The sequence below is a fragment of the Alosa pseudoharengus genome, unplaced genomic scaffold (assembly GCF_046254945.1).
Source record: "Alosa pseudoharengus isolate Yale_2024_CS ecotype anadromous, Long Island Sound unplaced genomic scaffold, YU_APseudo_1.1 YU_APseudo_1.1_scf_7, whole genome shotgun sequence".
NCBI classification, from domain to species: Eukaryota; Metazoa; Chordata; class Actinopteri; order Clupeiformes; family Clupeidae; genus Alosa; species Alosa pseudoharengus.
This window is the reverse complement of record NW_027468859.1, coordinates 35,077,391-35,100,176: the sequence shown is the minus strand read 5'-3', so window position 1 is coordinate 35,100,176 and position 22,786 is coordinate 35,077,391. Positions and strand designations below refer to the sequence as shown.

At 45.1% G+C, this 22,786-nt stretch overlaps 1 protein-coding gene and 1 non-coding gene across 5 annotated transcripts in view; both read right to left on the bottom strand.

Annotated features, from left to right (window-relative positions):
• Nucleotides 1–202: 202 nt before the first annotated feature.
• On the bottom strand, nucleotides 203–395 carry LOC143110902 (U2 spliceosomal RNA). Its single transcript, XR_012984459.1, has one exon. It is a non-coding gene; the product is annotated as a U2 spliceosomal RNA (small nuclear RNA).
• A 3,616-nt stretch (nucleotides 396–4,011) lies between these two features.
• The window catches only part of cdk19 (cyclin dependent kinase 19), a 71,664-nt gene continuing 52,889 nt past the window's right edge, over nucleotides 4,012–22,786 (bottom strand). For 3 of the 4 annotated variants that reach the window (XM_076273377.1, XM_076273374.1, XM_076273376.1), the window contains exons 5-13: nucleotides 19,757–19,814; nucleotides 18,322–18,453; nucleotides 16,844–16,987; nucleotides 16,194–16,263; nucleotides 15,647–15,719; nucleotides 15,133–15,230; nucleotides 14,568–14,646; nucleotides 12,632–12,877; nucleotides 4,012–8,379 (exon numbers count right to left, since the gene is read on the bottom strand). In XM_076273377.1, the coding sequence (XP_076129492.1) occupies nucleotides 8,254–8,379; nucleotides 12,632–12,877; nucleotides 14,568–14,646; nucleotides 15,133–15,230; nucleotides 15,647–15,719; nucleotides 16,194–16,263; nucleotides 16,844–16,987; nucleotides 18,322–18,453; nucleotides 19,757–19,814 (1,026 nt within the window). In that variant the 3' untranslated portion in view covers nucleotides 4,012–8,253. The remainder of the gene's footprint in view (nucleotides 8,380–12,631; nucleotides 12,878–14,567; nucleotides 14,647–15,132; nucleotides 15,231–15,646; nucleotides 15,720–16,193; nucleotides 16,264–16,843; nucleotides 16,988–18,321; nucleotides 18,454–19,756; nucleotides 19,815–22,786) is intronic. The other variant, XR_012984166.1, reaches the window with a different exon arrangement.

The following is a 22,786-nucleotide window of genomic DNA, read 5'->3' as shown; positions in this document are numbered from 1 at the left end:
CCCAATCCGTGAATTAGTGAAACACACTCAGCACACAGTGAACACAGTGAGCTGCCTGCAACAACAGCGGTGCTCGGGGAGCAGTGAGGGGTTAGGTGCCTTGCTCAAGGGCACTTCAGCCGCTTTCTACTGGTCGGGGTTCGAACGGCAACCCTCCGGTCACAAGTCAGAAGCGCTAACCAGTAGGCCACGGCTGCCCCCAGGGATGTGCACCGTTCCTGGAGTCACTGCAATACCGGGTCGATGCGTGGAGTGGACGGAGCAAGCCCCTATTCCGTCTCCCTGTTCCAAAAGTCAGATTAATATATATAGTCTTCGGGTAGATGACGTATCAGATATTAAACTGATAAGAACAGATACTACACTTGATCTTAGCCTAAAGGCCGAGAAGTGATGAGTGGATAAACTTGGTTACAAATGTACACATTTTTTAGGATTTACTACTGCCTATCTAACCTTTAGGTCTCTATTCATTGTGTGTGTGTTCAACTGTCGTGGTACTGCCAAATGGAGATGATGGCTCATTCCAAGTCAAACTATTCCTGCCAATCCACATGTTGGTTCAGCAACACAGGAGAGATAGATAGATAAATAGATATCAACACAGAATGTGGTATATGCACAGGTAACACAGGTAATATATTGTTTTCTGTATTTTTATGTTTTTCTTAACCCTGTTTAAACTCTATACTTGCTCATCCTTGACTATTTGACTTTGACACCATAACCATCACAAGATAACATCAAAGGTTATTAGTGATGAAGAAGATGCCTGTGTCAGGAGAAATACGACTTACATGATCTGAAACATATGCATCTACACTGTTCATTCATGTATTCCTCACTGAGGCCGACTGGGATGCACCTTTCTGAATACTTTGGTCTGTTTTGGATCGCTGTCGTAATCTCTCTCTCTCTCTTAAGCATTCATTCCATTTACATCTACATAGTTGCTGCAAACAAGCATTGCCAAAGGTGACTTACGTGCCGCTAGAGGGTTATATTTTATCAGTGAGCGCTGGAGGTTCCTTAAAACGAAACCCAATGAACCTGGGTTGAGCAACAGGAGCTCTGTTGCCAAATCATCCTGGGTCATCCTCTTCTCTCTTGGACGTCCTGACTGAGCACCACAAGGTCTCTTTTGAGCTGGACCGTGTTTTGTTTGGGCACTGACCAGAGGGGTGATAGTGATCCTCTCTGGCCAGTGTTGCCCTGCTGACTGGACCAGGCATGTGTTCGTCGCAGAAGACCGTGAACCAAAGATTCTAGAACAGAGCTCTGTTCTAGAATCTTTGCCGTTAACCCACTAGGTGTTAAACATGGTCCAAGTTGGTCCAAGTTGAGACCAGTGCCTTCGGAGGACAAGCTCTGGACAAGCTGCCCCGCTGCATCTGCTGTGTGGAAGCTTGCTGAAGACAGCAAGACGACCCCAATTTGTTATTCAAAGTATTCACTCCTCAGCACAGAATAACAAACTCTTTGTAGTCATTTGGTTTGCAGTGTGCATATTATGAAGCCAGATGTAACTGAATACAGTATGACTCGTGGTTAACACTACTATGTTTGAGCATTTCACTTTTGCCATATCAAAAGGCCAATCAAAGTGTATGGGTAGATGACAAATGAACATCTGGAGATGCAGTATGTTTTACACATACCAGCTGTGAACTCAGTACTCTCTCTCCAACTCATACAGAGGCACATGTATACCCCTTCTCCCTTGATCAGACACACTCATACTTATTCACACACACACACACACACACACACACACACACACACACACCACGCACAGAGTAATGCAAACATTTTGATCTGAAGCAAAAGAGTTTTTATTACAATAGAGGATATAAAATAAATAATGACGTTTTCCTCATTAACAGTCATTTGTACAGTGAAATTAGGACAACATAGCTAAAGCAGCCATACAAGTATAAATGTGTCTTTTTAAATTATTATTATTATCATCATCATTATTATTTCATATCGATTTCCTGTATTGAGCTATGGCCTTGGCTTATAAACAAAGCTATGGTGACGCAGTAATACATTTGGGCTATGTCGAGCGAGTGTGTGTGTGTGTGTGTGTGTGAGCATTATGTGCATCTTCAGACACTGAAACACAGAGAAGGCGGGTGAGTCAACAGCCACTCGGTTCTGCAAAGTCCCTTTGCTATGTACAAGACCACAAACAGGCAGGGGCACTTGAAGTCACACTAATAAAACATGGGGCAGAATAAGGAACATTCCTGGAGCACAACCTACATTCTGTTGTTCTGATTGGTGTGGGGAGTTTGCTTTGGACACACCTCAAAACTGATACAGTTTTTCATTGCGGGTGTGCTATGTTGCTTTTCAGGGCAATCAGTCACAAATTGAGCCAAACCATATTGCCAGTAGATGCCAAGGAATCTCACAATAACACCAATGATTTTGGTTGTTATCCATGACTTTAGAAGACCAATCACATAATAGGATCTGACAAGATAAATACAAAATTCTCAGAATCAGAATGCCAGTAACAAAACAGGGGAAATAGCACCAATCGGATCCAGTAAGCCTGAGAGAACAGTGTATCCTGCTAAATGGCTTTGGACAATGTGAGGTTTCTGTTGATGCGGGGTGCATTTGCCCAACTGAGTGTCTGTGTGCATACCATTGGTGGTACATGTGGGTTGTAAGTGTTAACATTTTGGATTGAGTACAGACAAGCACATGCAACAATTTGCTAAAGGTGGGAAATGTGAAGAACAGGCCGAATGGTGTGGCTCGCTATGATTCACATGTGTGTACTTTTATCATGTTTCTTTATATATCTATACATTTATATAAAAACTCCTTAAAAGAGTATTGTCTGGCTTATAGCTGTCTTATAACTGCCATATCTTTAGTGTCTAGACAAGACATAAAAAACATTAAATACTTTTCATTTTTACCACTAAATTCAGCAACAGTGCATTAAAAGACAATTATCATAGCAATACGTCTCAATGGAAAATTCTTAAAATGTGTTCTTATATACAGCATGTTAAAACTGTGTATCAAGGAGAGAGAGACAAATTCATTGGAAAAGAAAAAAAAATATATATATAATATGTTGTCTTGGACTTATTTCTACCCAGCCATAGAAGAAACTGGGATGTTTCACGTCAAAATGGATATCTAGCTGTTTGCTGCCACTGTCCATGAATTTAAGTTTAAAATCAAGTGCTCCTAAGGTACAAAAGAGAAAAAAAGAATAATACAATGTATGACAAGGCATGAGAGAAAGAAAAACATAATAAAATCCTGAATGTCACGACACAAGATGGCAACTTCGAGGTTTTTGAACACTCAGACTCAAAAAAGGCACTGTCCAAAAAATTGAAATGCTGTTGTCTTGAGTCCTAGAGAGCAAAAGAGAAAGAGCGAGAGAGAAGACGGCTTGCATCCAACTAAAGCTGATCTACTCAAATCTACACTACATGGAAGATAAGCTTTTGCAAAAGCTCAATTAGTTCTGCATACAAAGGCAATAAAATACATTAGAGATGGACAAAATCTAGACATACTCCGAAATCTGAAATAAACTCCTTTCACTTGGTTGCACCTGCACTGAGCCAGCTTGTACCAGCTGCACATTAGGACCTCCTGGATCAACACTTGCGCTGATCAACATAGATGAGATGGGGGAGACCCTTTAATCCCTGAGCTTTGAAGTTCAGTCTAAACCTGACAACTTGTTCTGATTGGCTACTCGGCCACAGCCTCACACTGATAAGGACGCGTTTTTTTTATTTTATTTTTATTTTTTAAAGAACCTCAGAGCAGTACCACTAGGCCGGGACCAAGCGCCCGCCCCCACCCCCCGCCCTACTGGCTATTCAACACACACACGGAGCCGAGGGGGAGACACCCCACCACTCGTCCAGTAAAGGCCACCCCATGGTGCCTCAGACGATGGGCTAAGCCAACCTCTTTCACGTGCAGGTGCAGACGCTTTCTTTTCATCATCCTGATGTTTTAAAAAAAAAAAAATCAGCATTCTGTAGTTTTTCATACTTTTAACTACTTTACTAGAAAGCAGTGAACGAGACGTTCACCCGGGAAGAATGCTAAAATGGACATGACTAGAGAGAGCTTACTGATGTATCAGTTGAAGCATACTGACGCTGAAGTATCAGTTTTAAGCATACTGTTAAGAGCTGACGAGCCAACAGGGAGACAGAGAATCCTCTACCCATAATACATCACACCACAGCAGAAGAAATCTTTAGAAGCCCAAACCTGGTAGATTTAGCTGCTACTACGTTTGAATTAGAATTGCGATACTTAGTGCACAGAGGTCACCTTCTGGTTAAGGCAGAGGAAATATCTAAACTTATTTAATAATATATACTGTATATCTCTCTATATATACTGTATGAGTAAACAATAAATACAATTGTATATTTAATATACATGCATTCTGCATTTTTTGTCTTTTTTATGTGATTTTTACAATATATCACATAGAATACAACTAGGCTGTTATGAAACACAGGAACGTAGCATACTGTACAAAAAACAGCCGTATTACTCAATGATTTCAAATTACAATTACAATTCGGGAGCTCCCGTTCATCTGAAAAACCACAGACGTTTCTAAGCCATTAAAAATGTGTGACGTGCAGCCTCTCAAAAAGACAAAAGGGTGCGACACCAGCGAAAGCTTTTCTCGTTTGTTTTGTTGTTTGTTGTCGTCTGTTTGTTTGTTTGTTTGTTTGCATAGATCCTGTATGGGAGTCACGTCTCCTCTGATGTTGGAGCATGGAGGGCCGCGTACAGAGTAACACTTTTTTGATCACCTCGCTTAGACTTGGAAAAACCTCGAGCACTACAGCTGATTCCCATGCTCTTCCAAACTCAAGAGCAGACGCATAAATACCTCAAATGTTCTGAAAAGCTGCTGGTTTTCTAGGCGTGCGTCCCAGAATTCACCACTGGTTTTTGGAGGGCTTTTTCACGACACTTGGCCAATGCACCTGACTGCATTTTCTAAAAGATATAAATAATAAAAGTAACAAATTAAAAAACAAAATCAACATTTTCTTTACAGTAAGTTGTCAGCTAGATACACCATGGACATTGTAACTTCACTGTTGAATATTTCAAATCTACAAGGAACAGTGCCTTTTGCTTACCTGGTGCCAGGCTTCCACCTCAACACATGTGCCATAAAGTAAAACACATGGGGGGGATCTGTGTGAGGCTGAGGGCAAACAGACAAATATAATTTGCTTTCATGAGTAATCAGACTTCTAGACATGGAGGCGGGTAAAATCAGTCATTTCAACTGTACACAACTGAGGAGCTGCCTAAGCAGCCTACTGGAGGTTAGATAGCTGAGAGTTAGACAGCGCTGACAGGAAGTCTGAGAGAAAATCTCCAGCACAGGCGTGACAAGTCAGACTAGCCTCAGAGTTGTGAGTTTTGTATCCCCCCCCCCCCCCAAACAGAAACAAAAACAAAGCCTAACATTTAAAAACCAAATCAACTTTTCCTGTCAATCATGAGCCACCAAAACCAGACATCACCAGAGTAGGACAGTGTTGATGAATATGGAGGCCATTTGGGGGGCCAAATTATTATAAAAAATAAGAAAATAACTGCACAACCTCTGCTAGGTCTCTTGATTGATGTACAACAGGAGAGGACAGTCAGTTCCATCACGCGGCCACAAGAAGCAGACCGCTACCATCATGTTGAAAGGTGCAGACACAAAGTCCACTTGAGGCCGCTAGGGCCTAAAGGGCTCTCAATAGAAACACTAGGGCCTAACTCTCAATGGAAACACTCGGAGTGAGTCTGTGTTTCTAAAACCAACAAACCAAAAGATAAAACTTGACACTGGTTTCTGTGTCTTTTGTGTTGCAGTGCAGTCCCCTTCCAATGACCGTTCCCACAGGACACAGGAAACTGCAGGGAGCACAGGCTTCCCTCTGCCCGCTGGAGTGTCCATTCAGTGCTCCGTTAGTCAGGCAGGGCTTTGTCCAGTGAGTGGAGGAGAGAGGCAAAAAGAAGGAGAGAGATTTAGAAATGAGATAGACAGAGAGAGAGAGAGAGAGAAAGAAAGATAAAGAGAGAGAGAGAGAGAGAGAAGAGCGAAGGAGGCAATAATGATCTTGGTGGTGAACCTCTGTGTCCTTCTGTTGTTCCTGGGCCTTGCTGGACATCAGGTCAGCAGTGCAATCCCTTTAACTGAGTCATACAAAAAACAAGACTGTTCTTCCTCAAGCAAAACCGAGATAACATTCACAAACAATAAAACAGAGAGTACGCTTCACAAAAGCATCAGGAGGTAACAGGCCGGGCAGCAGTGGGAACTGCTAGCTGCCCCGTGTGGGAGATGAACACATTCAGTGACCTCTGAACTTTGACCTTTGTCTGACCAGTTCCAAAGCCTATTTCCCCCCACCTACCCATCGACTGTAAATAAAACCTGACCGAACACCAACAAGGCAGAACAAGAAACAAAGCGGAGGCCAAGGTTCTAGTTCCAAAATTCAAACTTTCTTCATGGCGAGAGAGAGAGAGAGAGAGAGAGAGAGCACGTCTCCTTAACCCTCAGATTGACCATGCGGAGAGAGGAGAGAGAGAGAGAGAGAGAGAGAGAGAGAGAGAGGAGAGAGAGAGAGTAGGAGAGAGAGAGAGAGGGAGTGGGAGAGTGAAAGAGAGAGAGAGAAAAAGAGGGAGAGAGGGTAGCGCGCTCTGTGCAGTGAGCTGGGAACGGCAGGGAGAATTGGGGGCTGCTCTCTTATGCGTGGAAGACACAAAAGGCAATGGAGGAGAGGCGCTGGACATTGTCCCCAAGGGACTGCATATTCTCAACCGACCGACACAACTCAAAACAAAATGGCGTGTGCATGAGAATGATGCGATATTTGGACATTTTTCTCGTTTTCTCTTCTTGTCTGGTTTTGTGTGGCAATTCCAACAGCAAAAAAAGGGCTGTTTGTACAGTATTTGCATGTATTGCGATGAAGCTCTTCAGATGCAGATTCAGCGGCCTCTTTTCTTCTCTTTTCTTCTTTTCCAAAACGCAGGACGCCTGTCCTCTCCTGCTGCACTGGTCTAAGTGTCCAACAGATGAGCTCATGGCCTGTTAGGATCGCTGCAGAGTATGCACACCGTAAAGGGCTTTTTCAGATCAGTATCGTATTTACAAAAACAAACAAAGCAAAAACAAAACAAAAAGATTCAAATAACTATAGTAAACTTCAACAGAGCAAAACCAGGCAAAAAAAGTCTCTCGTTTTGTTTTTTTTTTGTTTGTTTGTTTTTTCAACAAATAGACAAGGTGCTCTGTATAGTACACATATATGACAAGCTGCAGATCCATCCTGTGTAAGGATGTATTCTTTTGTTTAAACGTAAGTGCTGTGGTTCATAAGTCTCGTTTTTAATGTACGTGTTGTGTGTCAACAACTGTTTGTACACTGATGCCAAGTTGGTACCTGACTCACTCCTCTTCCTTCCTCGTTGGTGAAAATTCTTCCTGCTTCCCCACTGGAGAAACTCTTGTTGTTGTTGTGGTTCCTATGTTAAGTTGCCTTCATATTGCAGAACCCTCAGTGGGTAAGGGAAATGAGGACCCAAGCGGAGACAGCTACTGACCCATAAAGTGTGTGTGTGTGTGTGTGTGTGTGTGTGTGTGTCTGAAGAATGCTGGAGCGAACCTGAACAGAGGAGTGTCAGCTAAAATACTGGAATGATTCGGGAAAGCGTACATGGAGGTGTGTGTGTGTGTGTGTGTGTGTGTGTGTTGGTGTGTGATGAGCTCAGCGGGTCAGCTAGGCTGGATCGACTGCAGGAGTGGGTGGGCAGACTGACCGCTAAAGGTAGCAGTAGTGTACTTCTGCTTTTTAGTTGCAAGAGCCTGGTACAGCACAACAAACACCAATAGGGGTGCTTCATTAGTACAAGAGTCTGTTGAGAATACAGGCCGATATGTCTCCAAAGACTACTTAAGCTACTTCATATGGTTACAAGGAAACTACTGAATTAGATTGGATGAGTGAAAGTATGTGTGTGTGTGTGTGTGTGTGTGTGTGTGTTGTGGAATAACAGTGATACACTGTTATAATATGTAGTGGGAGTAGGAGTGACCATAAGAGGCTCTCAGAGACTGATGTGCAATGTGGGTCAAGCTGTGTGGCGTGTAACAGTGGTGCCTGAGAGGTCAGCTGGGGGTCAAGGGTCAAGCCTGGGTCAAGCCTGGGTCCGTCCACTGTCTCAGTAGCGATGAGACTGGTGAGAATACTGCGAGCTCTGCTGAGATGACGAGGAGTATCCCATGGTGCCTTGCGACTGGGTGGAACCTTGGACGTTGCTTTGGTAACCAAGGCGGGAGCTGGAGTGCTGAGAGTGAAAAGAGAAGATGTGTTATCACAGATGGATTCAACAAAGTACGCAACGCAGTCTGGACATTGTGATTAGAGACCAAACACTTCAGGGATCCAACGCTGGAAACTGTATCAACATAAAATCAGCATCCGAAACATAGAACTTCAAAACTGTGTAAACAAACATGAAGGCTTCGTTTCGAATAACACCTTCATGTTGACAACAAACAATAATCCCACAGAGATTAATGAGTGATGAAATTGGATGAAAGAACTGTGAATAAATGATTATTTTGCCAGTGGCTATATCGAGAAATCAGCAGCACAAATACTGCAGGATCTGCATTAACACAACTGGTTTTGTGAGTGGTTAGGATTGTGAAATCCCATAATAGCTATGATGATGTATGACTTATCTGGTCACATGTCAGTGCTGGGGGTCATTCCTAAGTCTGGTAAAGCACACAGAGCTCGGCTAGTACAGGCCCAGGATACCTCATAATGGGCAGGGCTGAGGGGCCTGGGGGGGTGTGCAGTGCACACAGCATCCACTAGAGGGCGATGTTGCACTGCTATGAGCTGTAGGGAATGTGGCGGCAGCTATAATGGGCAAGAATCAGGAAGTGCTCTCTGGTAAGCGTTTTAAGATAAACAAAACAGAACATGTCCAACATATTTTCACACAGCACAGGCATACACATACACACACACAAACAACACACACACACACACGCAATGAAATGGATGACACAGAACTAACAAAAAGAAAAGGCCACTATATCTAATACACAGACTACTTGGAACAGTCGTCCGCACAACTGGTCAAGCAACGAACGAGTGACTGCATGACAGAGAGCCAGAACAGCGGGAGGGCAGAGTGAGCCCGCTGAGCTACAGCTCCTGAGTGGGGGAGGGTACGGAGAGCCTTCACTGGGCCGAGTCAGCCACGCCGGTGGGAGGGAGAGGACTACGGTGCAGGAGTCTGGTCGATCGATGACCGGTGAAAGTAGGACGCCGCATGGGACGGGACGGGACGGTCCACTGGCCCCTGCACACGCTGCTCAGCTCTGTGCAGCTAGGCTGCTAGGTTGCTAGGTTGCTAGGCTGCTAGGCTGCGGTTTATACTTAGGCTCAGGCCTGACTTCAGCAGCTCTCACAGCTGCTAATCACACGGCCACCTCAGCCAACGCTTAATATAGACACACACAACACACACACACACACACACATACACACACACACACACAACACACACACATACACACACACACACAACACACACACACACACACAACACACACACACACACAAATAACATTACACATCTATAAGCATTCACCTTGAACAGTCGGCTTCTCTCGGTCTCCCTCACCCTCCTTACTCATATTCAATCAGGCTCGACACACACACACACACACACACACACACACACACACACACACACACACACACACACACACACACACACACACACACACACACACACACACACACACACACACACACACACACACACACACACACACTCATATTCCATCAGGCTCGACCTTCCACCTGTTTACCCTCCATCCCTCTGACCAGCTTCCCCTTTCCACTGTCCATCTCTCACTGCACTGACCTGCCTTTTTTGTCATTTTCAAAATCACCATTTCACACACACACACACACACACACACACACACACACACACACAGAGACACAAAAACAAACACACACACACACACACACACACACACACACACACACACACACACACAGAGACACAGAGACACACACACACACACACACACACAGAGACACAAAAACACACACACACCCACACAGAGACACAGAGACACACACACACACACACACACACACACACACACACACACAGAGACACAAACACACACACACACACACACACACACACACAGAGACACAGACACACACACACACACACAGAGACACACACACACACACACACACTTCCTGATCCCTAGTGATCTCGTAGTCATATTTTGTGCTGATGGAGAGCTATAGATAGCTTTTAGACAGAAGCTGGCAGGCCCCACGTGGAGGGTTGTGTGGCATGTGTGGCATAAGAGTGACAGGCAACACTGTTGCCTGTCACTCTTATCCGTGAGAAGCCTGGACGGACAAGAGTCCTGCTTCAACACACACACACACACACACACACACACACTCACACACACACAAACACACACACACACACACACACACACACACACATTTTATGGGTCAGTAGCTGTCTCCACTTGGGCCCACACACACACATAAATACACAACATACCGTATACACACACACACACACGCCTCATTAGACATATTCCCTGATCTGCGTGCAAAGGGACAAAGCCACATCCCTCTGAATTGGGCCTCAGAGAGAGCTGTTGTATTCAGTGAACACACGCCTACTGGAAATCACTGGAGATCCTCCCCACTAAGCCCATAAGTAGAGAAACGTGAGACGGAGGCTGTTTTCGGACAAAGCATCACGACGTGTCAGATTTCATACAGTGCCCTTTTGTTCACTAGTTTGGTGGCGGTCGCCAGCCCGTGTTCAACATACTAAACACCGTTCCCCTCTCCTCTGTGTACGCTGCCATTTACCTGTTGCTAGGGGAGACCACAAATACCATTGACTCAGAAAATGTACCCCCCCACCCCCAGCACCAGCAACTGCTTGAAAGAATGTGGTTCAGTGTGTGTGTATTAAGATGCTCCTGTGTTCGTGTGTGTATTAAGATGCTCCTGTGTTCGTGTGTGTATTAAGATGCTCCTGTGTTCGTGTGTGTATTAAGATGCCCCTGTGTTTGTGTGTGTATTAAGATGCTCCTGTGTTCGTGTGTGTATTAAGATGCTCCTGTGTTTGTGTGTGTATTAAGATGCTCCTGTGTTTGTGTGTGTATTAAGATGCTCCTGTGTTCGTGACAGGCCGCAGAAAAAACTGCTTCCTGTGGTTTGACAGTTTTTAGAGTCCACAGAATGAAAGCACTGTAGTGCTGACAAACAGCTAAAACCAAGACCATTAACCCTTTAACTGGCACACCATGATAAAAGTGATGACTTTTTTGTTTTTGTTTTATCTTGCTCTATTAGGCTGTAGTATGAAAAATCTGTGATTTATTTTTTCAAAGGACCCTTCCATTTATTTTCAATGAACCTCTACCAAACGGTTGAGGCGCCCATTTATGGTAAAAGACTTTGACATGAGATTGTTGTGTTTTACTGAAAGAAAATAGATTCCCCCCAAAAAAGTGGTATTTACTTGTAGCCTTGGTCCCAGAGTTTAAGAAAATAATGTTAACAAGAAATAAACTCATTCCCACTGTACCTGGTAGATACTTAAGTAAATTTCTTATTGAAATGAATGGGATTTTATGGATTTAGATGAAAGTGTACACATAATACATTTTGGTCTGTGCAATTTAGGAAAAACTGGTTCAACCATATAAACCATATATTTTCTGAAAGCTTATACCCTCAGGATGTGATCTAACATGACATAAAACATGTCACACCCTCCTCATTAGTATGCTGCCCATGCATAACACATTGTGTATTGGTAAATTAAGTGTATGGCTGATACATTTTGGGCTGTACCATGAAGGGAAAACTAATTAAACCACCTAAACCATATATTGTCTGAAAGCATATACCCTCAAGATGTGAACTAACATGGATTTGACATTTGTCACCCTCCTCATCACATGACAGCCCAAAAAGGTATTAGCCATACCAGAGGTGGGACAAAGTCACTGTTTGGCACGTCACAAGTAAGTCTTAAGTCTTAACGCTGAAGTCCAAGTCAAGTCCCAAGTAAAGACAGAGATGTCCCAAGCAAATCCAAGTCAAGTCTTACCAAGGCCAAGTCGAGTCCAAGTTTTTTTTCGAGTCCTAAACAAGTTACTGTCGTATTATGCAAGCGCATATGTCATCAATCAAGCTTTCTATATATCATTCTTATCAATCTATCACACTTTACATATTGAAGAGTTTTAAAACACTTATAATCACAAGCCCAAAGACAAACAAAGTATCCTTTGTTCTCTTACTGAGGAAAAGTAAGAGTGTATACAGGATTTTTGATTAGCCTACACCTCCCAATAGTGACAAAAGAATTCCAACATTTTCCTATTTACATGCTGTGATTTGTATAGTTACAGTACAATGTGTACAAATAACAATGTCAAGTGAGACACAGCCCTTTTGACGATCGACACTATCTCCGCAACAGCGACAGAAACACTCCCTGAGCGTCTCACCTGGTATTCCGACTGCAGGACTCCAGGGCCTGAGGTGGCCCCTGAGGGCCCGATACGAGGTTTCTTGTTGGGCGGCCCCTGGTCCTGGCCGTGCTGGATTCCGCCACCGCCGCCGCCAGCGTTGGCGCCCGCCGCGCCATTGGTCTGCGCTGAGCTCTGCTGGGAGGGGGCCTGCGGCGCAGTCGCCTGCTGTTGCGTCTGCCCTTGCGCCTGCGTCGTCGTCTGCTGGTGCTGTTGCGTCTGGTTCTGCAAGCCGAGGGAAGAGGTTACCAGGTTACCAACACTCATAAATACAAACAAACGCAAAAAAAGACTTTGGCTAAACTTGCCAGTCTCACATTTCACACTTAGTGATATTCTAGTAGCAACCTATTCTATACACAAGAACACTGTGGATAGAGAGAAGGCTTACACCTTGATAAGTTATACTGCAGGCACAGCTGTTTTGGAAAGTACAACTGAAGAGCAGGAAAATCACACCGCTTAGTCAATGGATCAAATATTTAATTGATGAGCTGGTGTTCCTCCAGACTCTGATGAAGGTCTGACCGACCGAAACGTCACCTCATCAATAAATTGGTTGATCCGTTGATGAAGCAGTGTTGCATTTCTCTTTTCTCTTGCCCTTAAGATACACAACAACAACATCAACAACAACAACATGACCCTTGTAAACAGTCTCATAAACAGTTTCCTAAAAGGTTATGAGAGAGATGTTGACCACATATTAATCATACACCACATGACCGTCCCACTGCGTGACAAGTGGCTACTGCTGCATAACTTCACGTGAAGGCCCTCCCCCCCTCCATGTAACCTTGCTCTCTCCGGGGCGGTGTGACATTGTGAGGGAGGCCCGCGGTGTGGCCCTGGGGTCCGAGCACCTCACGAGGCTGGGCCACAAGGAGAGGCGGAGTAAAGCGCGGGCGGACACAATGAGGGCCCAGTCTCCCGCCCTGCCTGCCCTGCCCGCAAGCTTGCCTGGCATTGGGCCGTGAATGTGACTGTGTTGCAATGTCGGCTGCTATCAGGTGTTGCCTACTTGACAGCAGCTGCTAGTGCGATCAGAGGTTTGAGATTCATGGAAGCTGCTGATGAAAGATACCCCTTCTGTCCCGGTTAGTGAGTGCGTGGGCACGCACACACACATACACACATACATACATACATACACACATAGAGAGACATGAGTACACATATATTTGGTTACTTGCACACAAATCTTTTTCCTCACACACACACACACACACACACACACACACACACACACACACACACACACACACACACACACACACACACACACACACACACATTCAAACACACACACACACACTCATACACTCACTCACTTACTAACTCACTCACTCACTCACAAACACACACACACACACACTCCCAAACTCACACTCAGATTCACACTCAGAGGCTCCTCTCTGCCTCCTGACACCTCTGCTCTGCCCCAGACGCCTGCTCCAGGGTAGCTACAGGCTAATCTGTCTCTCTCATTTACAGTGCCTATTCCCTGAGTGAGTGGCTGAGCCCGACTGTCAGTCAGTGAACACTGGAGCCATCCTCTTTCTCTGAAGCTCTGACCCAGGCTGCCGTCTCCAGGCTCAGGCCACGTCTCGCTGTCTCTTCTCTGTAACTCCACGCACAGCACATTCTCTCGTCCTCGGCCCCTCGTCTGCCGTTTCAGATTCACAACAGTAAGAGAGGCTCAGCTCCAGTAACGGCAGGGGTCTCCCTCATCATCCACGTCGTGCTGTTAAACCCCAGGGGACATTTCCACACTCCGCACTGGACTACACTGGACCACGTCAGCCCCAACCCCTGACTTTGACATCATGTGGAAATAGTAGCTTGTTGTGTTTTGCGAAACAGTATTTTGGATCATTCAAGGGGGATTGTTTTTTTTATTTTTTATTATTATCACCTTTTCAGTCTTCTCTTCTGGTTCGTCTTCATTTAGAAACTCTCTCTTGGGGTAAGGGATTTGACAGCCAGCGAACACACTGCAAGGGACAGAAGAGGCTCTTGTTATGTAGAGGGAGAGAGAGAGAGAGGAAGAGAGAAAGAGAGAGAGAGAGAGAGAGAGGGAGAGAGAGAGAGAGTAAGAGAGAAAGAGAGAGAGAGAGAGAGAGGGGGGGGGGGGGAAGAGAAGAGAGCACCACACCACACCGCTTGGAGTGTCCACTACTTCAGACACAACACACTGAGAGTAAGTATCCAGGGCCCCTGGGAAGCAGGGCAGCAGCACCAGAGAGTGAGCGGGGGAGAGTGGCCGCACGATTCCCTCACACTGTGGGGAGCACGTGATAAAAAGTGACCCTGTTACAGCGAAGCCAATCAATGGGCTTCATTGTGAACCGAACAAAGATGGCTTTGAAAGTGTGAGCAGGTTCTCTGAGTGGCACTGAGTGGTTTCTGGGGCTTGGAAATGTAGTGCAGGAGGTCTGTGCGAGCTTTTGGAGGGCAGGTAGCAGTGAAATGGGTCTTACTCCGAGGTGGGTAGAGGGTCCTCTTGGAAGTAGGGGTCCTGCAGTGCCTGTTCAGAAGTGATTCTTTTGGTGGGGTCCATCGTCAGGAGTTTCTGAAGCTAGATTTGAGTGTAGAAAAAAGTTATCAGATTTGTCTGGTTGTGCTTAATTTTGTGCAAATACCATGCAATGTCAACAACAAAGAGATTTCATCGAAAACTCAATAACAAAGGCTCTTATTGTGACCTAGAAATATGAAAGGAGGAGCGTTTTAAAGTTTTAACAGCAAGTCATTATGGGGTATTTCTTGATTCGAGGTTGGCGTATTTTGCAATTGCCAACTGCGCTATACGAGCTGCCAACAAAAAGCAACTATGGCAAAGCTGCCAGGCTAAATTTGAGCCTTAATGTACCCAGGGGTTTGGCTTGCAAACGCTGGCATTTGTATTTCTCATCAAAGTGCCATATTTGGTGAGAGCCCTACAACTCCTGGGCAAAATAAACCATGGCGGAGAAACAGAGCAAAGACACATACCAACATAAACACTTTGCTGTCTGGTTTGACTTTGTGCTTCTCCATGTACTTGATGAGGCTGCTAGTTGCATACCTGTGAATGGAGAGCATATGTTAAGTAAAGTATAATAAAGTATAAGCATATATACTCTTTTGAACCTGTGAGGGGAAATTTAGTCTCTGCATTAATCCCAATTCGTGAATTAGTGAAATACACACTAGCACACACTAATCCCGGCGCAGTGAGCTGCCTGCAACAACAGCGGCGCTCGGGGAGCAGTGAGGGGTTAGGTGCCTTGCTCAAGGGCACTTCAGCCGTGCCTACTGGTCAGGGTACGAACTGGCAACCCTCCGGTTACAAGTCCGAAGAGCTAACCAGTAGGCCACGGCTGCCACAAAGGAGGGATGAGCACCAAGAACTTGAGGTGCATCTCGTGCATTGGTTCCAGGAACTCAGAGGTTCCATTGGTTCCAGGAACTCAGAACCAGGACGCCCTTGGGTGACAGGCAGGGAGCACGTGCTCGGCCTCTGCCAACTCTGAGCACCTGATGACAGAGTGACACTCACGTTGTTCTCCTGAAGTCCTTCTGTAGCGTCGGGTATTCCGGCATCTTCCGTATGTCCTCCCAGTCTTTATCTGTGGAATTCGTCACACTCGTTTAAAACAAACAAAGATACAAAGATGTCACACTAACACTTTCACAAAGAGATAGAAGAAATCTCTGGTTTAGCAGCTTTTTATCTTCTGCATGAAGACCAAGACTGAAAATGATCCTACCAATTTCAACTTGTTAACTGAAATTTCAGAGCTTAAGCAGGTCATACAGGTTTGGCCTGTTAGTGCTTTGTTCGTAAGTGCTTTGTTTGGTTGTGCTTTGTTCTAGCTGATGTAGCTGAATTAAAACAGCTTTAGAACTATTCATGAAAATCATGCTCCTAGAAAACAACATGGTTTTCCCAGATGAAACCACATTTCTTGTGCTCGTAGATGTTCATATACTGTAAGTGACGTTCATATAAAACCTCTACATAACAACAATATGATATTTCTAGTACACTTCAAACATTAACCATAAACTGACAAAGTCACCATTTGATCTCCTTTCATAGATTAATCTATAGGTTTACAACTATGCCATCACATCCCAACACCATAATGGCACAGACTCTGAACAGGCCACCATTCTAAACTATGTATCTCTGATAAGCACGGAGACCTGCTGGGAAGCCCATGACGCTGAATATCCTGTCCAGCTGGTCATGGTGGAAGGGGTTGCTGGTTTTGATGTCCTCCTGGCGGCAGTGGAAGATGGGCTCTGATGTCAGCAGTTCGGCAAAGATGCAGCCGATGGCCCATATGTCTGACGAGAGACGGAGACAAACAAGCAGAAGCGGTCAGACAGTGACCAGCCATTCATGTTTCCTAACATTCTAACTTTTAGGTGCTAGCGTAGTGGCTAAGGAGCTGGCTTAGCATGCAGTAGCCTGAAAAGCTGTGAGTTCAGTACCCAGCTTCCACCGTTGTGCCCTTGAACAAGACACTTAACCCCAAGTTGCTCTAGGGAGGATGGCCCTTGTAATATAATTGATATATGTAAGTTGCTTTGGATAAAAGCATCTGCTAAATGGATTAATGTAATGCACTGAGCTGATCTATGCTCTTTTCTACATCCAGTTGTGCTTTGACACCACAAGCTTTGAGTTTTACACTCAACACTTACTTTTATTGAAGGGTTCAATTAAGATTGGTAGCTCTTGGCAAAAGTAATTACATATTACATTATTTGCCAAACATGACTAAAAAATATGCCTGGATTATCAACCAAACTCCTGGCGATGAAGGGAGAAAGGGTTCACTTGAGTTTGCATACGGTACGTGCGTGTTGTTTACAGACCGGAGCACATTCTTGACCGACTGCGTGGCTGGTCGCTGAGGCCCTGTTAAGTGGCACCCTGTCACTTTCTACGAACATCCACGGCCCACGAGGCTAATGTCAACAGCTATCACAAGGCGAGCACGGGCCCGGCGACAGCAAGAGCAAACAGACGGTGGGCAAAGTCCACACGGCTACTCAGAGACCAATCTACGCTTTTATCTCGGTAAGTGGTCAGTTCACAAGGTGATGGAGAGAGAGAGAGAGAGGTGGCGAACTCGATGAGAGTTCTGTCCTCTGAACGACAGAGGGCAGCTTGGCTGTTAACTATAGGCTATAAAAGGTACCAAAAAGATACTGCTGTTTTGATCACAAACATTTACAGAAAGCAGTCAGTAATTATGTTGATATTAACTTCTAGAAATGGGTGCTGAGCAGAGAAATGTTGTGAGTGCTACTTTCTCAAATGGCGCTTGATTAAAGAGCCTGGACATAGCTCTGTAACCACAGTCCTGCCTTGGTTTACTCACAAGTTAGTGGAATTTGAACCGTGAACTTTGAATGACTTGTGAAGCTCTGTCTTTGAGAGTGCTTTCAAGAGGCCTGTGAAAAGTACACATCTACACGTTCTCCTGAAACCCTTTCCCACTGCTTCCAACCCAGGCCTCCGAAGGGCCAGGTTAGAGTTCCCTCTGAGGAACAGACATCGCACATGTATAATCAGTGGCTTCCGCACTGACGTGGAGGAAAAAGCATCACCCAAACAGGCCAGTGTGAAGCTGGGCCTGGCGTTAGGTCGAGCCCTGTGGACGGCGGCTCACCAATTGCTTTGGTGTAATGTCGCGCTCCCAGGAGCAGCTCAGGGGCCCGGTACCAGAACGTCACCACAACCGGGTCGAGGTCAGCCAGTGGTTTGAGTGGGGAGTTGAAGAGCCTAGCGAAGCCCATGTCCGCTGTGGAGAGAGGAGGTAAACACACACCCACACGCATAAATATCATAAACCAAACCATGACATCTTTCTACACAGAGTAGGCCACTGTGGCTGTAAAGGAAAAATACTGGGTCAAAAACAAGCTAAGCAGCTTTGGCTTGGTATTTCATTACCGCCTGGGGAAGATTGTTGAGAAGGGGTGTAAGGTTACGTGCAAATGGATTCTTAGCGCGGTATAATTAGTACACGCTACGTCATTCACAACAGGTTAGGCACCACATCACGCTGACAGACTGAGACCTGTGTTGTGTATGGAAATAAAACGATGGGAAAGAGGCGGATTGTTAACACATACAAACGTGTCAAGCTCGGTTTTACAAAGTTGTGTTCCATGTGGATTCATATTTAGAGATCAAAGTCTCTTCAAGCTATGGAAACCTCTGGAGCTTAAATGGGTTTATGTCTTCCAGTGTCCAGTCTTCACACTCATCAGTATCAGGACAGGAGGGAACTCTTGTCCAGCCAACTAGGGCTCCACAGCACATAGCTCTCCACACCATTCACATCCCATTGCTGGGGGAAGGTATGCCAGGCGAAGGGTGGGGAGGGGTAAAAATAGACCCCCACGTTATAGAGAGATGAGTGACATCATCCCAGAATAGCCTTCTGTGTTATGCAATGAGTGTGTGTGTGTGAGTGTGTGTGTGTGTGGTGGGGGTGATGGGTCCATTCAATCCCTCAGGGACCTCCAGAGTCCTGATGAAGGTTAACACCATCCAGACAGGCAACAGCCTTCTTTCCAGTGAGCCTCACACAACCAAGGGTAACACTGGATGCACTGACCACAGGCACGGCCATTACGGGCTGAATACTGTCATACAGCAGCATGCATCTCAAGGTCATAAGGTCCGAGGTTTAGGCATGATTATTGATATCCAATGATGCCAGTACTATTATGACAAAGATGGCGTGCCAGCAGACATGAAATGGAAAGAGTTGTGTCACTCCATTTGTCCAATCTAAACCAGTTGTGGCCAAAAACGGAAGAATCATGGTCCAGTTGGTATTTATGGTGGTATTCAGGTGACATGACAATGTATGCTACAGATCTTGGTAATGATTACCGGTACATCATATTGACTGTGCGCTTTCAGCGTGTCCTGACCAGAGCTAAGAGAAGGGTCAGCATTTATAATGTCATTAGGATTTCTCTAATCAATGGAGGACAGTGGAAAACTCTGAGCCAGGGACTCTAGCCACAGATAACTAACCTAGATATGTCAAACATCTGAAATAAGTGGGCACAGTGTTGGTGTTTCCTTACCTATTTTGACCCGGCCTCTTTCTGGTCCTTCTCCCATAACCAGGATATTAGCAGGTTTCTAGAGTAGGGACACAGACAGAGACACAGAGAGAGAAAACAAGTGATTTTTTTGGTTTATGGACAGCTTCAGGCCGCGAGTCTCTCAAACCAGGTTAGACAAGATAATCCTGAATGGGTTTTTGACCATGACCAAGAGGCAGAAGGGGTATTCTTAAAGGCCAAGGCTACCGGGTTCGCAACTGAAGTGCTCCGTCTGGTGTAGCCAGTTCCATTGGTCAAGTGGAAGCTAAATGTTGCAGCAGACGCTCCACAAACGGAGGGCTTCAGTAACGTGCCTGGTGTAGCCACCCTGTGAAGGAGCTTTTACACATTTACCCATTTTTGTCATAATTAATAATCTTTTAAATATATTGATGGGGGTACATTCATGCCAGGTGGACAATGGTCTTCATCACAACCCAGAGCACCTCAATTTAATTTACTGCTGGATTTGTTCAATTTAAAGTACAGTGGAATCAAATCTGGAGACACTTGAGACATTAGTTTATTACACATGAGACATTAGTTTATAACTGGAGTAAAGTGTCCTCCTGTTACCCCAAACCACAAAGAGAACAGCAATTGAGACTAAGACAAAAGACATCAGGAGTGGAATGTTTCTGACTGTGACGACAACACCTACTGCAACATTGTCCCGCTGTTTTAATTAGAGGCCGGGCTGCAGTCTAAAATGACCTGACAAACATCTGCCTGTGCAGCCTGGAGCAAATAGACTAGCATGTGCACAGCTCTTTTATCAGGTGTTTTTAGATGTTGGTTCTAAAAACAAAGTCTGTTAGTCAAAATAGTCCTCTCCTGTGTCTGTTGTTTTGAAATATTTGTTTTGTCAAGCAGTTGTAGATTCAACAATGGAAATGTCCTACAACCCAAACATGGTGCTTCTACTCTCTAAATCTCAAACAGGAAGAAGGAACTTAATGAGACTCAAGAATGAGTTTGCTAAAGCAACACTATGTACGTTTTTTTACCTTAACAGAACAGATTTGCAGTCATTGTGATGGTAAACAAACTTTTAATGGGCAGAATAGCTAGCATAGCTGGCAGCGCCTCACAGGCAGAAAACCAGCTAACTGACGGGGGCTCGAAGACATCTCGTGAGAATGGTGAAAAATTACCTAGTCAGTAAATATAGCTCTTTGGAGATTGTTTTTGCCTATTGCTAGTCCTTCAGCTCCAAAACAAATGCACATGTACGGTGTTCAGGGGGAAGGACTCAAGCCATGAGAAGTTTTTAAGTATAAGTATAAGTATATATACTCTTTTGATCCCTTGAGGGAAATTTAGTCTCTGCATTTATCCCAATCCGTGAATTAGTGAAACACACTCAGCACACAGTGAGGTGAAGCACACACTAATCCCGGCGCAGTGAGCTGCCTGCAACAACAGCGGCGCTCGGGGAGCAGTGAGGGGTTAGGTGCCTTGCTCAAGGGCACTTCAGCCGCTTTCCACTGGTCGGGGTTCAAACCCTCCGGTCACAAGTCCGAATCGCTAACCAGTAGGCCACAGCTGCCCCAAAAGTAGGCCACGGCTGCCCCACGGCAAGGTCAAAAATATAAATATTTTGCGACTATAGGGGGAGGTCTAAAGTCGCCAAAATACCCAAAACTACATTGGATTGCTTTAAATAACTTAATTTTCCCGATCCTTCATCAGTGTGCGTAGTTGGGCCGGGATGTGACACACACGAGCATGTGAATGGAAACAACCACAGGTGTTGATGAGAGGAAAGTCGATTCCCCCCAGTGTCTTAACATGCCAAACACTTCACCCCTGCTGACAGACGCAGTCAGGTGAAAACTGTATCTCCATCGACAAAGACAAATGTTGTCTTTGAACAAATATTCAATAGTTGCTCTTTGAGAAAGACCTTGGGGTTGGAGTTTGCCGCTCAACGCAACACCTCACCGGTGCATGCAACATCAAACATGAACCCCCCAACACGCACAACACTCTCCTCTTGTCATAATCAACTAGGAGATGGGGCCGTGGATGAAAGAGTGCTGGGGGGAGGAGAAGAGGAGCAGCATCATTTGCAAGTGAATGGAGCCTCTCTCTCTCCTGTGGCTAAGGCCTACACCATTTCTCCGATCTGAGAAAAGCGGCGGAGCATCTGTTTTCATCCTGTCGCCTTCTGTTCGCAACAGTTCGCTCTCCAGTTCCCGTGTGCAAAACCCAACACGTCTTCACAGGCCCGTCGCCGCTCAGGAGAAAACATGAGCCTGTTGCTATAGGAACGGGGCTAATAATAACGTGATCCATTATTCAACGGCACTCAAGGAAAAAGATGCAGCCATCGACACACACGGAGAGAGGATACTCCTTATCCGGCCATGTGACTTGCGGTCATATAATTAAGACGCTTGTTCTTGTTGGACTGCAAAAACGAGAAGGAAAAACAGCATCATGAAGCTTCTCTCAAGAGACCTGTGCAAATGGACCAGTGGAGAGGTGTGATGAACCTGTGTGTAAAAGTGTGTATGTGTGTGTTTGTGCATCAATGTGAGAGTGCAAATCAATTAGCAAGTGTGATATAAGAAAGTGCCACATCTGTAGAATTGTAGGGGAAAAGAGAGATATGAATCACCCAACTGAGTGAAAAAGACAAGACCCTTCCACAATTAGCAGTGAAATATGAAGTCGTTGGCTACTCTACAGGCAAATACATGAAATGTTCCTCTGCTATAGCGACTTTGAGTGTGACCCTTCTGCAATTAGCATTGAAATATATTGAAATATGAAGCTAGCAATTAGCATTGAAATATATTGAAATATGAAGTTGTTGGTTCGTCTAGAGACCAATACATGGGATGTTTCTCTGCTACAGCGACTTTGAATCAGACCCTTCAAAGCATCGAAGGCAACCTGACATTAACCTGAGGGAGCTGATTCATTACTAATTCAGAGCTCGCAGCCTTCCTCACACTGTGCTTTTTGTCTGGGCTTTTTCACCGGCCCTATAGAACTCATGAT